Here is a 16206-nt window from a genome sequence, read left to right on the forward strand (position 1 = left end):
ATCATAATGAATTATTAGTGTTTACTTATGATGCCACCTCCTTTTTCCAAGCAAACTTATCCGAAAATTGCTTGGGTGGTGCAATCCGATAGGAAACTAAAACAGCATTGGTGGCGTTCACAAGAGCCTACAGTCAAGTGAGCCTAGCCAGTATCACTGCCATCGCACGATGGCAACCATGGATGGTGACAGAACTAGTTCACACATAGCGTGACGTATGGCGTGACTACAAAAGCACATTCAAGTTGTAAGTTATTTTACATGTTGAACTAGTGGTAACAAGTAATGCCAGAATCAGTCGTGCTACATTTCTCTTGTGTGTTTAGGAACTCTAATGTCTGGTTTTTATGAAGGGAGGACATCGTGGGGCTGTCCAACAGAACTGTTTTAGTAGCATAAAAATACAATGGTTATTTCTAGGTTAATATTCTCGTTTGAACCCTATAAAAGCTGTATGCGCATTAGATTCACTGGAGAGCATGCTGCTTGTGCCCTGGGCCTGACACATCATAATAGTTATGCGAAGGTGAAATGCTCCATTTTTTCCAGGACACAATGTTAGGGTAGCTAGCGATGTGACTTTGCCTTTTTGTCAAGTTAGGCGGCCCGCCATGGGAGCGAGGGAAAGAAAAAGTGACTATCGCTTGATTTTTGGTATGAATTCACCAGAGGGCTTTATTTCTTTTAGCCCCCCAAAAATCAAACACAGTTCCACGTTAAAGAAAACTGAAAAAAAAAAAGAAAAACGTACTCGCCTTTTCTTCTAGCAGTGGGAAAGTACTGCATTTGGAAAAAAGAAAAGTACATGTAACGGAGTAAATATTTAGTAAGTGTAATTAATTGTAATTGGTTTTCTGAGCTACACAGACAACCTTTACTTCCTGCTGCATTGTTGGGCATACTTCAGTCGAGTGCAACGACCATTTTATTCGACATTTACGAAAACAAAAAGAAGGTAGTTGAAGCTATCGTCTTGATTTGTGGGGGGCACGTTGGCGATGGATCGAGATCCGTCACTCTGGTGAAGCCAGTCTCCTTGGTGACGTCTGCAGGCGGTGGCATGTGCGGAGGCGGGCGTGACGCTCATCTCGCCCTTTGTGGGGCGCATCCTGGACTGGCACGTGGCCAACACCAACCAGAAGAGTTTCGAGCCCCTGCAGGACCCAGGTGTGAAGAGCGTCACACGCATCTATGAGTACTACAAGCGGCACGGCTACGCGACCGTCGTCATGGGGGCGTCGTTCCGCAATGTGGGACAGGTGCGCGCCCTGGCCGGCTGCGACCTGCTCACCATCAGGCAAGTGTGTGCGGCCAGGGCGCTGGCAGCTGTCTGTGTGTGCGTGCCGAGGTGTGTTTGTTGGACGTGCGCTAGCTAGGCTGTTGTCAACTATTGTGTGGGGTATCGCGCTCACTCGGCCTATTGTAGAAGGCAGCCCGGGCAGTTGCCGAGCAAGATGTGTTTGAGTTGACTCTTGCATTCTTTGTTACGATGCGCAGTGAAAACTGAAAAAAAAAAAAGGGATCTGGATTCCAGGCTCGGGGGGGTAGTTGAGGTCCATAAAAAAATTTGCAATGTAAGCAAATAAAAATGCAGGTAGAACATATAGGACTAGGAACAGGACTACAGAGTTTACTTGCAATAAAATTGTGTCATGCATTCGAAATTGGAACTTTCAGAAACCTTATTAAAACGCTGTACTGGCTGCACAAATGCAGCTTGCACAGGTAATCTAGGCTCATTGGCTGACACTCTGCATGGGAAATTATAGTAAAAAGTCCAATTACCTGAAATAATGAAATATAAATTTCATTTACATTTAATGGAGTCAGCACTTGCATTAGAAACTTGACGACAGTTGCATCTTAAGGAAAGTTAATTTCGTTTGGTTTCACTAGCAGGCTTATCTTCCAAGACATTCATCACCAAATTTGTCGCATGCTGCACCTTTGCTATCGACATTCTCGCTTCAAAGTATGAAAAACGCGTGCTAAACATGTGCTACACATGCTAAAGGGATGAAGCTCGCCGGGCATTACATGCCAGCCTGAAAGCAGCTTACAGCTTGGAATGGTTGCTCTTTTGCTTGCACCTGGTGGGAAGAAGCAATAACTACACAGCTGCATCTTTCCAGGATGGGTGGGTCTCTGTGCTGGTATTTGTGCCTCGGAATGGGGAATTGGCCACCCTGGTTCGAAATTTCCGAAAGATACCTCCCTGCATGACCTTTTCAGAAAGGTCGAACAAAATAAACTTGCCTTAAAAGATGACTGCTGTCAAGGTTCCAGCATAACCGCTTCAGTCACTGCGTGCATAATTCACCATGCCATGATAGGGCACGAAAGGCAAAAGCGCCGATAAAAATATTTAAAATGTGTCTCATCTTGAATAAGACTCCAGATCGGACCTGCGTTTCATGTTTAGATATTAATTGTGGTGTGTTGTGAAACGAGTTGGAAGGCGGCACACTGCTCGGTATTTGCTTTTGACGTCATTTTGTAGGGGCTTCACTTGTTTAGTTGTTTCACAATGTTTTGCATCTGGCATGTTTTTGAAGTGGCTGTATGAGGGCTTTTCAAGTATGCTAGCCATAAATTATTTGATTTCATGCCTGACGTTCCTGTAGCGATCTTGCATAGTGGCCACGTTTTGTAAACTTGAGAAACCTCACAGAAGAATTGAAAACTCTTAATCCATTGTGCAGCTGTGTACTTTTCATGGTTCTAAACGTGCAAGAATTTCGGTGAAACTAGATTTTCAATGGGTGAACCAATTGGTGCCTGAAGGAGTAAATCTAGCTGCTGAAGACAAGAAAGGTAATGAACCTTATTGATCGCAAATCCACATGATCAGTGTGTTTGCTAATGAGAATAGTGCACCTACGCAAGCCACGTACAGCTTGCACACCAGTTTAACTGAGCGAAAGCCTAACTTGTAAGGCACCACGTGAAAACAAAGGGGCCATCTGTGGCTCCATCTTGTGAGCTGAAGGGTAACTAAATGCAGCAATTGCGGTGGGGCATTGGAGTGGCAGTGGCATTCCGTCCCTTTATGAATGGCACAGTGCATAGCACATGGTGGCAATTATGCGTAAGAACCCAGAGACAGGGCTGCGCTTAGAAAGAGATACATTCCACAATGGACCACACTCATTTCATCAGTCAGGTAATTTTAGAAGTTTGAGGAATACAAGCCCTTGTTATATGGCTTTCATTGGTTATAAAGAGATGTTGAATTCAGCAGAGATACCAGAGATACCAGAGTCCGTGATTCCATGACTATCATAATCCTTCACAAGAGGAAAAAAATAGTGGCACATCCATTTTTTGGATATGATTGGTGACGTTAATGCGATTAGCTATCTATCCTATGATGGGTATGTAATGGGTCAGGGTAGGTTTTACGTTATCATGATTATTCTGAAATTCAAAGCTTGATGGCGACCCACCTGGTCGGGAAATTGCAGTCAACCACAAAAGTTTACGGACCACGGCATCTTGGGAAAAGCAATTCTCAAGCAGCCTGTAACAGTAGTCGGTAAAACCAAACACCACAATGTTGTTCAGATACTGGTAGAGGCTGTAAATGTGAATACTAGGGTGTGTTGTGAGGCTGCAGAGTTACAGCTTTTTCTTTTTTTTGTGTTCCGTAAAATTTTGTGGCAAAGTGTAGTACATATAGAAAAAAACGCGAAGTGAAACAGAGCAAAATGAAGTACCGAAATTTCATGTCTCAGCTCCTTTACGAGAGCCTTGTTCGCAACAAAATGCTTTTATTGTGAACATTGTTTCACATTGTCGAAATTCAGTTTTTAACGTCAATTTGTGTTGTTCTCTTGCAGTTGTTTGGTTATGCAAACAAACATAAACAAATTCAAAACAGTATGAACCATTATTCTTCATTTCGGGGTTGAACGAGAATCTGACCATATTCACCAAACCAGAACGAAAAAAAGTTTTTGGTTTGGCACTGTGCGTGTGTGTGCGCACTTGTACTGTACTGACCAAGAAGTTGTTCTCCTGTTCCTTGCAGCCCCGGACTCCTGTCTGAGTTGGCTAACTCTACCGAGCCCATTGTCCACCACCTGTCTGAAGCTAAGGGTGAGAGACTTCATAGCCTTCCAGCTTTCCCGAATTTTTCATCAAGTCTATGAATTAGGGCTCATTCTACCATTTTACAATTATTGTGGCAGCCTTTGTGAAAAGAAATTCTGTTCGCACAAAAAAAAAAAAAAGATTTAGAAGGGTTGTAAGATCAAGCACCGCACTATTGCAAAAAATGCACCCAAAAAAGAAACTGTAGTGGTACCTCTACCTTCTTTTGTGGTAGTGCAAAATGTGACCCTAGAAGGGTGCATCCTTCAAACAGGTTTATTCAGGCAAGTTCTGGAAGCAGGCCACATCGGCAACACCAGTCGCTGAAAATGATCATAAAATGATGTTGCTTGTCGCTTTTTGCAGTTTGAAGGTTGCAGCTGCTTGTGGGCTGCATCTCAATGTAATGTCGTTAATAAATGTGTGTGAGTATCCCACAAGAAGATTGTGCTTGGGGCATACTTTAAAAAAAGTGTCTTACCTCCCCCTCTCCATTGCTTGTGTTGCGATATTCTTACAAATTTTTTTTTATTTTGCTCATTTGCAAGTACAGCAATTGATGATGGAATGGTACCTTGTCTGGCTGGAATGGATATTCATATTGCATTGAAGTAAAACGATGCTCAATAAAGAAACAGAAGAGAAAGGGGTTGAGGTCTGGTCCTGCTTGGCATTTTTTAATGTCTAAATAAAATCTGATTTATCGACTAATGCTTCCTGTTGAGCGCTTAACTAGGCCAGCCAAGTGAAATCCGAAGTGAGCGCGCCATGTGCTGCACAATCATGTGTGCTGAAAAACGTGGAATTAAAGTTTGCTGCTTGAGAGGGTCGTGCTGTGCTGCCATACTTATATATGATGGGGTGCGGAACCTGGTGCATTTCCTGAAAGCAACCTTTTCTGCATGTTAACCCTTTGAGGGTCGCATTCTTTTCTGAAGACAATCATCCCAGCATCAGATGCTTTTATTGCCAATTCAAATTCTTCAGTGACTTATTTTCAGAAAAAAAAAAGCTAATTTAAAGGAAGTTTCAGGTAGCAGTAAAGCGACATTCTATTTAAATGTGTGCACTTTTACACATAGTTTCATCTTGAATTCACGGATAAACTACAGTAATAAATTTTTTACAAAGGTGATAACATTCACACAACTTCGCTTTGTTTACGCTCTGTTCTTACCGCTAGAAATGTGGTCATTTCTGGTGCTTCTATATTTTAACATCTTATTTCAAGATGTATTATAGTTCAGTCGTATACCGCAACACACATCATTATAGCCTGATCACTGGTGTTTAGAGTAGATGTAAAGCAGTAATACCGTATTTACTCGCATAATGATCGCACTTTTTTGTCGAAGAAATTGATGCAAATTCAGGGGTGCAATCATTAGGTGGGTTAAATTTTCCGCAAAAAGAAACATTCTTTTTTTCATCCCACGTTTGCAGCGGGATGACAACGGGTTAACAAGCAGGCAGCTGCCGCTGTCAGTGCGGGACACCAAAACAAAAATGGCGGCCGGCGGAGCGAGCCGAACCCGCCGAACGCGATTATTTTTCTTCTCGTGAGCACATTACGCACATTGAAACAGTTTCTTCCGTATCACTAATGAATAATATTGTTAATATCGGCAAGTTTGCAACGATAACGTAGCAATGTCCACTTCGAGCGACAGAAATGGAGATGGGCGCGCTTAGCTGGCAGTGACATAGAAACACATGGCGGACATGCTGCAGAAATTGCGGTATTTGTCTTCACTGCTATTCTAATACGGTACGTTTCCGCTAAGGGTGGGGGAATATCTTAGCTGTGTTACAAGCGTCGGCGTATAAATAGGGTACACTTCTAACGTATCGGTGTAAACGTGGCCACTGTTGTTGTCGCTCATGATTTGTGGCGTGCCCATGAGTGCAGGCGAGAGGAATCGAAAGGCGCCTTTTTGTTGTTGACGAAGACCATTATGATGCCTACAAGTAATAAAGCTGAGGCAAGTTTGGTTGTAGCTTTTGTTTTTTCATGAAAGCGTGGAGAGTGATAAAAGGAATGAAATGGGGCATCTGCTTAAAGGGACACTAAAGGTTACTATTAAGTCAATGTGGACTGTTGAAATACCATCACAGAAACCTCGAAACGCTTGTTTCGTGCCAAGGAGAGACTTATTTTAAGAGAAAATGCGTTCTGAAGCGTCTGCGTACCTCTAGCGCAGTTCAAATCGCCCGCCCTCCGATCGAGGAGTACTGACATCATGGTCTCATAGTGACGTTGCGCCATCGGTGAGTAGAACGGCGTCCGCAGACGGCGCTACGGCTTTTCTGCGCAAAACTCGAACGCGCGGCCAGAAACGGAGCCAAGAGAGAGCCGACAGCAGAGCGAAAGCGGGAGTATGGTGGCTAGCGGAAGGAGAAACGAATTACGTCCCACATTACGTCCCACGGCACACGGAGAGTCCGTTTTCGTTAAAATATAGGGTGCGGCGAGCTCGCAGCGTGGTCTATGAGAAGCGACGAGCCTTTTCGCACTCGCAACAGGGCATAAAAATGTGTGAATCGACGCAAAACTCGGCCTAGAAACGTGCTTCGCCACAGCCAGGGCTCAATACGACCCAAGCTGGCACGACCCAGATGTCGTATCCCGCACCGCCACCAGGCGCCGCTACTATACCTCAAACTCCAGCGCAAGACGCCCATAAGCTGGTACTTCATTCTATGACGCTAACTTTGACGCTCGTCGCAATGGACCCTGACAACGACAGATTGGCTCGCGATGGTGGGCTCAACTTCAGCGATTTGAGCACCGACGAGCGCGACCTGCTGCTGAGGGCTCGCACTGCCGGCGTCGTTGCGTACTAAGACGGCGGCCTCGACACCGGCTCTCCGGAGCGGGAAAGCAACGAGGGCTTCCCACGACATCACATGGACGTGGCATTCTCGCTGCTTGTTCCAAATGCAAGTTTCGCGAGCCAGCAGAACCCTCACAGCACGACACGATAATGAAACTACTGAAACTCCAAAGCGTGCGCGGCGCAGAGTCGAGCGCGCAGAGTCGAGCGAAAACGAAACCTTTCGAACACCCATATTACTGAAGGGCAACGTTAAAATTTTATTTTTTCTTAGAATCGAATAGACGTAGACAAGTAGCATTTTTTTCCGTCTTATAATCGAATGAAATGATATTTTTAATACGAGTAGTTGAGTATTAGTAACACAAATTATGAGGAGTCCTTTCGTCATCGGGCTAGTACCGGAATGTCGCTGGGGGGTCTCAAATCGTGTCATGCATTTACCTCGATTTCTCTGTTACTAAAGCTCTGTTCGCAATTATATTGACGCCTTAGATGTTCTAGAACATTGCTCTACCACTTTAACTTGAGTTTCTGGTAACCTTTAGTGTCCCTTTAAGAATGTTTGATGCATGCAAACCGCTTGGTATGTCTTCAAGAGTCGGTCACATAGCGTTCGACAGATGGTAAGCGGGGTCATCATTAGCTAGACTTGGCACACGACATATCGCTGCGACAAGTTCAGGGTGCGATCATTACACGGGAAAGAAAAAAAATCAACTTTTGACAACAGAATTCAGGGTTGTGATCATTAGGTGAGTGCGATCATTATGCGAGTAAATACGGTAATTGCTCAGGCAGTTGTTCAGAATTCAAATCTGAAACCTCAAAGAAGCACCTCAAGGGTCGGCCCGGGCTTGTGCTCTACCTCTCGGTCACGCTTGTTTGCATTACCAAGAGCTCGCTCCCTTCCCACACTTTCCCCTCGTTAGTGCCGCAAGATGAAGCTCGTCAAGCTACCATCCTCCTCAGCTCACCCTCGCATGCTTTCGCTTGCACCCAAAGCCTACAGTGCACGGAATGCGATAGGATCCTATCGGACTTGGATTTTATCGGAATGTGACTGCTGCTCCACTTTCGCTGTCGCTCTTGGTTGCGCGGTGCGTGATTTGGGAGGTGTTTTCGCAAGCAGCCACTTGAAATTCAACCGTTGGACCATCTGCGTCCATGGGAGTTTCCATCTATTGTCCCGGTATTCGTTTGTGGTGGCTGTGAAATTTCGTCACGTTGAAATCGTTTGTAAAAACTTTGTTATATCGAGGTTCTAAATGCATGGTGTTTTATGGACAAGAGTTATGAAAAGTTAAGTACTGTACTTCATTATATTGAGAATTTTGTTATATTGAAGTTTGTTGTATTGCGGTTTAACTGTATATTGTCGCGTGGGAGTGACGGTGAAGAACACAGTAACAACACTGTGAATGGCAAAATTAACTCTTTCCTGGGCACAGGTTCGCGCAATAAAATGGGCTGCACTCAAAGTGCAACAACAGTGGCGAACACAGTTGGCGATGATCGAAAATCTGAACTGTTCGTCAAGCGCGTCGGCTTTTATACACAAGTCGTCGAAGGTTCCAAAATAATCTCATGTGCCAGCGTGTCTTCCAGAAAGTACTACACAATGCCAGTAAGATATAAGTAAGATATAACATTCCAGTAAGATACAGTCATGCAGGCACGACTTGTGCTGAGCGATAACATTAAGTGGCTAGTGGGATAAATAAGTATGCATATCAATATTAGTGAAAAAAGCCCTCCACACGGCCGGTGAATTCACTGTTTCTCCCTCACCCGCATGGGCCCTAGACAAATATCAAACATTTAGGCAAGTCATTTACACCACGTTAACTTGTATTATTATGTTCCAAAATGGATACGGTATTCAAAGTTAACATAAACATATTAGTGACATTTTTAGCAACTTAGTGACAGAATTTGGCACTAAGTTTAGCAACTTTCTTTTGTCTGGCTTTAGCCACATGCATAAAAAAAAATATGGCAAAAGTGCCAGAGACCCCTTGTACATTATATTGCAGATCACTTTCAGTCGTTTTCATCGCTGAAGTAGTTGCTCTGATGAAGACCAGTCCCTTTGACAGAACGATGGCTTCAGTAAATTCCAAATACAGTGTATAATATACACATTATTACATACACATAAAGAAGACGGGACAGACACGGACAAGCACGCGTCCGCATCTGTCGTGTCTTATTTATGTGTATGTAAATTCCAAATGCAGCGTAAAAAAATGCACAATCCTAGACAAACTAGCCCAACAGACGAAGATGGCTTCAGTGATATTCCTTGTTTGACACCCACTGTTTGTCACTTGATAACAATTTCCTGGTTCAAATATTGCAGCTTTCAGCCTGCTGCTTTACCAAGCATAGACCATGATGGGCAAAATTCGGCCAACTTCATGCTTTCTGAAGTGATTTTCAGCCATTGTTTGGATCAAGCTTCTTGTACTATTTCATTTCATTCTTTTTGATGTGTACTCCTTGTTAGATTTGAACTCAAGTTTGATCATTCCCAGAGCAAACCTTCAAGGTTTGGCCTCGCTTGAGTGCGCAGTGCCGGTAATTTGAAATCTCTTAATTCAATTTAACAGGTCATTCAAAGGGATCAGTTGGTCCCGGCAGGGTTGCAAATATTTGAATAGGGAAAAAAATTCCCTGAATTAGAACTCCAAAACCTGTGCAATCGTTATTTTGAGCAAAATTGCTCACTCCTACAAACCCCCTTTCTGAAAAACCTAAGCCAAAGACCGAAGTCCGATGCAACGCCAGCCACTGCAGCGACGCGTAATGCCATTGCAGCGGTATTGTCGCATTGAAATTACTGGCATTACACACTCAAGCTGAGCCCACCGTGAGGACTTTAGCAAATGGGAATGATCTAATTTGAGTTCAAATCTAACGAGAATTGAGCGTTTTAGCTTTTGGGATCATGATGCATTGTCCCCAGTGCATGCAGTACTTCTCCATGGCATGGAGGTAAAATGCCGCACTATCAATGTTTTAGCATAATGCCATCACATTGCATGCTTTAGCAGATAGGCAAATTAACAGTGCTGTGAAGAATTAGGCTTCTAAGGCGCTCTGCGTCGCCTTAGAAGCCTAAACCAGTGCTAAATGCTGTGACGCCATATGATAGGCACTTAATTTGGGGGGCACGCCGTTGCGATTATCCTTCTCTTTGCATTCCCAGCTCAAATTAGCTGCACTTTCTCGGTAATCCGTAATTCCCCAAGACAGTTCTTCCAGAAATGCATGGCAAGTCAGTTGCGCTCAGTGATACAGTACAGTTGCTAACTGATCATTAGGGCAGCTCCGTGGAAATTTTGGACTCCTTACAGCACATCATTTATTAATCTGGACTCTGTTCAGCTCTGCCTGCACAACCGTGTGCCAATTCGGCAACTGGGTTGACCGTGTCAAGCAGATCAGTAACATTTTTGTTTTGGTACATCTGGTAGCTCCTCGAAACCGAAAGTAGCAAAGCCTAGTTGCCTAGCCAGTCGAGTCATATTTATCTTTGCCGAAACCTATGGCACAAGCCAAGTAAGGCCGCTAAGTAAAAAAACTGCATTTGCAGTTTGTCATGAGTTCCGCAGATTTGTTCTTTTGCATACTCAATTGCAACATGTTGTTAGGCGACTTCCTTGACTTCTATTAAAATTTTTGGTCGGTCGCAATCATCAAGCAACTTCAAACAGTGCCAATTCTACACTCAGTGTGTCTGTTAACGAGAACAGCGATTCAGTGAGTGAACTACCGGAAAATCACTGTTGTGAAGAAACATGCATTTATAAGTCTATCAGAGCATGGTCGGTTTGTTTTAATAGCTGGGAATAGGGCTTTGGTGCTTGCATTGACCGTACTTTGGTGTATCTGTAGAGACAACCAGCAATGATCAGGATACAGACTGGCCAGGTCGCATGCAAGCATGTATGTGTGCAGTGACGTATTGAACAGCTTTTTTAGCAACTTATGGAATAAAGACTTGTTTTCTGACGAATTCTTCATTTCGTAATCTGTCCATTCTGAGTTTTAGGTAGTCGCCCCCGACCAAACCTCCAATTATCATTCTCCGACAGTATCGCACGCTGCCCCACATTCGTTACTGAATGTGGTACATATTCAAACGGACTCGCTTGTTTGGACACGGTCTTAGTTGAATAATTTTAATTAATGATCATTACACTCTATTTGCTCAGTAGCCTGCTTTCTGAATTGCAGCCAAGAAGTTGGACTTGAAGAAGGTCGAAGTAAACGAGCCAACCTTCCGCTGGGAGCTGAATGAAGACCAGATGGCAACTGACAAGCTGTCGGATGGCATCCGCAAGTTCGCTGCCGACGCTGTCAAGCTTGAGAACATTCTCCGCGAGAAGCTCAAGTGATTGCGGTTCATTGATGAAGGCTTTCACATAGGACAGCACTTCAGCGCCGTCATCGGTTGTCGGCTTGATTTACCTGTCATCACCCCCACTCGCCCCCTACACACCTTTTTTCGCACAATGTGTGCCCTTATGGTGATATGCTGGGAGCAAATTTCAAAGCAATTATATTTTTATTGTGACTTTTGAGTACAGAAAGTTTTGCTATGAAAAATTAAAGCCACTTTTTGCAATATAACGTGTTGGGAGATGTTTTGTTTATAGAGAATAAAGAAAATTTTTGTTTGTTGGCCAAAATGCACTTGTTTGGCCTTTTAATGTATTGTTTGATCACCCACCTTAGAGTACTGAATGCGATTTGCACTGTTGCATATTGCAGAGGTAGTCATCCCTAAGTGTGATAACGTGGTTCCGTCAGCATTTCATTTTAGGAAAATTTAGCTCGGTAGCTTCTACCTAAATTCATGGATGTGGAAATGGTTTTCTTTTCAGCAACCTTTACGCCGATTTTAATGGGGTTTGTTGAATTCAAAATAAAGTTTCGTTCTAATGACTCTCGGGGAGGTACTCGTTATTTAAGCTGCAAATCAAGAAGTACAGTTTTTAAAATTTTGAAATTTGAAGAAATTCAAGTGTCAAGTTTACAGCTCTAACTTGGCAGTGAAAATTTTTGCAATCATGCAAATTATGCCAGACATGCCATCTAAAGCAGACAAAATTGATGTATTGTATGCTGCTTAATTATGAGTGGATCGATGAGCAGACCTTTTGCAAAATACTTGAAAACGTAACAATTTTATGTAAGCCTTCAAAATTTTTTGAGATTTATCCGCTAGATATGAAACTGATGCAATTTACAGAACTGCAACATCTGTTTTGGTGCAGAGTTGCAGATTTGTAAACTTACTGCTTCAACTATTTGGAAAACCAGCTTTTCGGAGTTCTTGTCGATAAGTCCAGGTCCTAAATCAAAGTGCTGCGCAGTTTCGGGCGCGAAGGAGGTGACTGTTCATGTCATCAAACCCTGATGTGCACACACACGTACAATCGCATGCAGAAGTTTAAGGACCGGCGTTGCCGCTACATTTCTTTTTTCTTCTCAGCGTAGGCATCACGGCTGAAATCAAGTGTACTGCCAACGTGCGCCTGCTTTACCAGCGCCGTGCTTTCATGCAGTTTCACGTTGCCTGGCTGTGCTAGAATTTTTAGTTTTTATTTGCATGTGCCGGGTGGTATCTAGACTTTTGCATTCAACTGTACACGCACACACACACACACCGTGCGTAGTCTGTTCAGGACACGCGACTGAACAAGAGGGGTCAGCGCCTCCCGAGCGTTTCCAGGGAAACATCGCAATTAGAATGTCCAATTTGGCAACGTAATATTTATTTTGCTTTCAACTACTGCACCGGGCTGACTGGCGCGCTTTTGAGCTTGTGATTCCACGCGATAGCCACCTTTGTTTTTGGTGACGTAACGAGACACCTTTTTTTTTTTTTCACCTCTGAAGCCGCGTTGCACTTGGCGCGGGTTTCGAATAGGGTCGCGTAAAAGGGGCTGTATATAATTGCGGCTTCGTCGAGGAATGGAGGCTTCGCACCGTAGTTGTGCAGTCAACACCTGCCTAAACATATTGCCGGTTTCGCCCGGAGCATTGAAACCAGTAGCAAGGTTTAGCGTGGAGTGCTGAAGGGGCCTCGGAACGCCGGCGGGACGAGCATCGCCAGCGGCGTTGCAGACCGAAGGAAAGCCGCTGGCATTGGTGGGCGTCCATAGATTGAAGGATTACGTAAATTTATCCCGTCGTTGACCCTGGTGGCGTTGAACGCACCCAGCAACAGCTGCTCAGCGGAAACGCTAATGTTTGTGCAGTGGCGTAGCAACAGGGATCCAGTCCGTAACCCTTAATGACCATCGGTTATCTTCCCTCCTCATTACATGTCCTGCCCATGCCCATTTCTTTTTCTTGATTTCAACTAAGATGTCATTAACTCGCGTTTGTTCCCTCACCCAATCTGGATCCCAAGGGAAGGGAAGCGTAGCAGGGGGCGGCAGAAAGTTAGGTGATGTGGATGAGATTAAGAAGTTTGCAGGGACGGCATGGCCACAATTAGTACATGACCGGGGTTGTTGGAGAAGTATGGGAGAGGCCTTTGCCCTGCAGTGGGCGTAACCAGGCTGATGATGATGATGATGATGATGATGATGTAGTAACGGGGGGGGCCAGGGGGCCGTGGGCCCCGGGTGCAAGGGGTCAGAGGAGGGGGGGGGGTGTCATACGCCTGAAGACACCCCTCTTTCCGCCGGCTTGACTGGCCGCAAATGGCAAAGAATGCTCCAGAAGCCCGAGCTCATGTACCCGATGCGTTGCGCTGCAGAATTGTCGGCTGCAGCTCTATAAACACCCTACTAAATAATTGCACGAATGTGCGGGCTAAAAAATTTATTTCGCGAAATGGTCGCTAATCTACTCGCCTTAGCGGAACGTTTCATGTGGGGTGCGCTCGTACCGTGTGTTGATGCTGGGAGCAGGAGTCGCTAAACATGCAGTGAGGCGTAGTAAGGCGTTGAGGCTCTTGAGTCCCTCTTCCCTTCAGAACGCGCAGCGAAGACGAACAAAGACAGCAGAAAGAGGGCGTTCAACCAGCGCACCCGGCGCTCGCGTTTACGGCGAAGCGTTCGTTGAGCGACGTTGCGTAAGTGCGACCGTCAAAAGTCGCGAATTCACGGAGCGAATCGGATTCTCTGGATCGTCTTCAGACTAGGTGTGGCCGAAGAGTTTGGCGGCGTATGACTCGACAGGCTGCATATAGTCGCGGGTGTTGCGATGTTCAGCTCGCTTTTACTTCCCCTCTCCCGCTCGCTCCGAGAAGCCGCTGCGAAACATGGCGGTATGTTTCACGTTTTCCTTCCTACCCTCGAAAGTTTCAGAAAACTGTTATTATTGTGTGACTTCATGTCACAAGTACAGTGTCTGTGTCAGCTGCACAGAATTTTACAAAAGAAAACATGAATTTTGTAAGTATACTTCCCGATATTCTATGAAGTTACGTGTCTTTGTGATTGCTAGGAACTCGGTAGCGTGAAAAATATGGCAGATAAGTAATAACCATATTCTTAATAATTCCTTAATTAGTACTTATAGAGGAAGCACTTCAATTCCAAGAATTGAGGACTCAAAGTAATATTATTAACTGAACAAAAACTTCTTAAACAAAATCGTTTTGGGTGCTACAACCTACGGTACTTTGGCACGGCGGGCGGCGCCCAGTATGGGAGTAGCGAAAGAAATATGAAATAGTGGACCAGTGAGATTGATCCCTCAACCCTCTCCATTGCGAGTGCAGACCAACAGGTTTCGCTGGCACGGGCTTCATCGCGGTCTTCTTCTTCTTTTTTTTTTATGGTGACGCCAAGAATCGACGCGAAGCGTGCTCTATTCTGTTCCCAATCTTTTGGTGGTACCGCAGCTCGAATAATCACGTTTGACCGTATAGCAGCAAATAAAAACAAGACTTTATTGATTAGAATGAAGAGAACTCGTAATCGTCATAGCATTGGCGCCCGCGCAGCAGGGAGGCAGGTGGCGTTTTCCGTTTTTCTAATTTGGTGGGGAGATCAGCGTCACTGAGACACAATTTCATTTTCGTTTAGGGCTGCGCACAACCAAAATACTGCGGGCAGTAGTATCCACGACGATTTTTGTGAAGTTGTTGTTGGGCAAGATATGAATGTCGGCCTTCAATTTTGCAAATGCAATGTTGCCGCTAAAATTGGTAATTAAAACTTTATAAAAAAATTTTTTTTACTTGTGACGTCAGCCGTATTTGCCACGATGCCGCATTTGTATTGGTTGCCAAGCCTTACAGTCTGACAGAAGATGTGCACATGCGCTTATCACAAGTTATCAGTGCAGCACCCTGTGTTATTTGGCGCAGAAAAAACAGCGTGTATTGGCCTCGAGCTCCACCATGGGAAAAGCTGGCGCCACCGTCGGCGTGACGTGCTAGGATGGATCACGTGGACATAGCGGCCGCGTCGGCTGCTTCGGGAGCGCCGCAGCGAGCTGGAGATGAGAGTTCAAGTTCCCTCGTACGCTGCGGTCCTCATTTAGTGGCGAGCTTTTCCCGGTTCGAGTATCTCCTTTAACACGATTGAAAGCACTACAATACGTAGTGGCTGCCTTTGCAGGCGCGCAACATGGTAGGCTACTGCTCGGTGCCGCAATGCAGGACGTACGCAACGGAGCCCGGTGTCAGCCTTATTCATACGTAGCCGCAGGACAAGATGCTGCGTGAAGCTTGGCTCGCGAAACATAAAACCGGCAAACAGTCATCGGCTACAACTCGGGTATGCAGCAAGCACAGACGCGAGGAAGATTTCTGCTACGGCGCCGGGTCTGCAATGTTCGAAAAACGCCCACTGAGACTCTCGCCCGAGTCCGCTGCCCGACTAATGGCATGACGGTTTGGTCTATGAACTTGTCGATGCTATAGATACTGGCAAGTTCACTGGAGTGGAAAGGGAGCGGTAAGAAGCACATTAAAAAAAAACATGGCATATGGTCATGTTTGTGTTATGAAATAATGCACTGGATTACAAAGAAAGAAGCAGCGGGAAATCGCACGCTGAGAAAACCGATAAACATATAGTGCGACGCAACTCGAGAAATAATATTGAAACGTCCAAGAATTTAGAAGAAAAAAAGATTGAATCGTCGCGTCGGCACTTCACAGTCCCCGTAGGCGTCGAAGTCTCTAAAATGAAATTATTTTTGAACAACTCTGATAGCGCCCACGCAACAATGGTTGCTCGCATACTGTGAAATGCTCATATTCTGCGGCCTAAAGCTCATGGCACGGTGCGAAAACGCGCACGCG

The 16206-nt window shown here is 44.9% G+C and overlaps 1 protein-coding gene across 1 annotated transcript in view; it reads left to right on the top strand.

The window, feature by feature from the left end:
• Taldo (transaldolase) overlaps positions 1-11627 on the top strand; it is a 38920-nt gene extending 27293 nt beyond the window's left edge. Inside the window, exons 6-8 of the mRNA XM_075674568.1 lie at positions 1053-1297; positions 4031-4098; positions 11169-11627. Of these exons, the coding sequence (XP_075530683.1) occupies positions 1053-1297; positions 4031-4098; positions 11169-11329 (474 nt within the window). The 3' untranslated portion in view covers positions 11330-11627. The remainder of the gene's footprint in view (positions 1-1052; positions 1298-4030; positions 4099-11168) is intronic.
• The last annotated feature ends 4579 nt before the right edge of the window (positions 11628-16206 follow it).

This window comes from Dermacentor variabilis, chromosome 11 (assembly GCF_050947875.1).
Source record: "Dermacentor variabilis isolate Ectoservices chromosome 11, ASM5094787v1, whole genome shotgun sequence".
Taxonomy (NCBI): Eukaryota; Metazoa; Arthropoda; class Arachnida; order Ixodida; family Ixodidae; genus Dermacentor; species Dermacentor variabilis.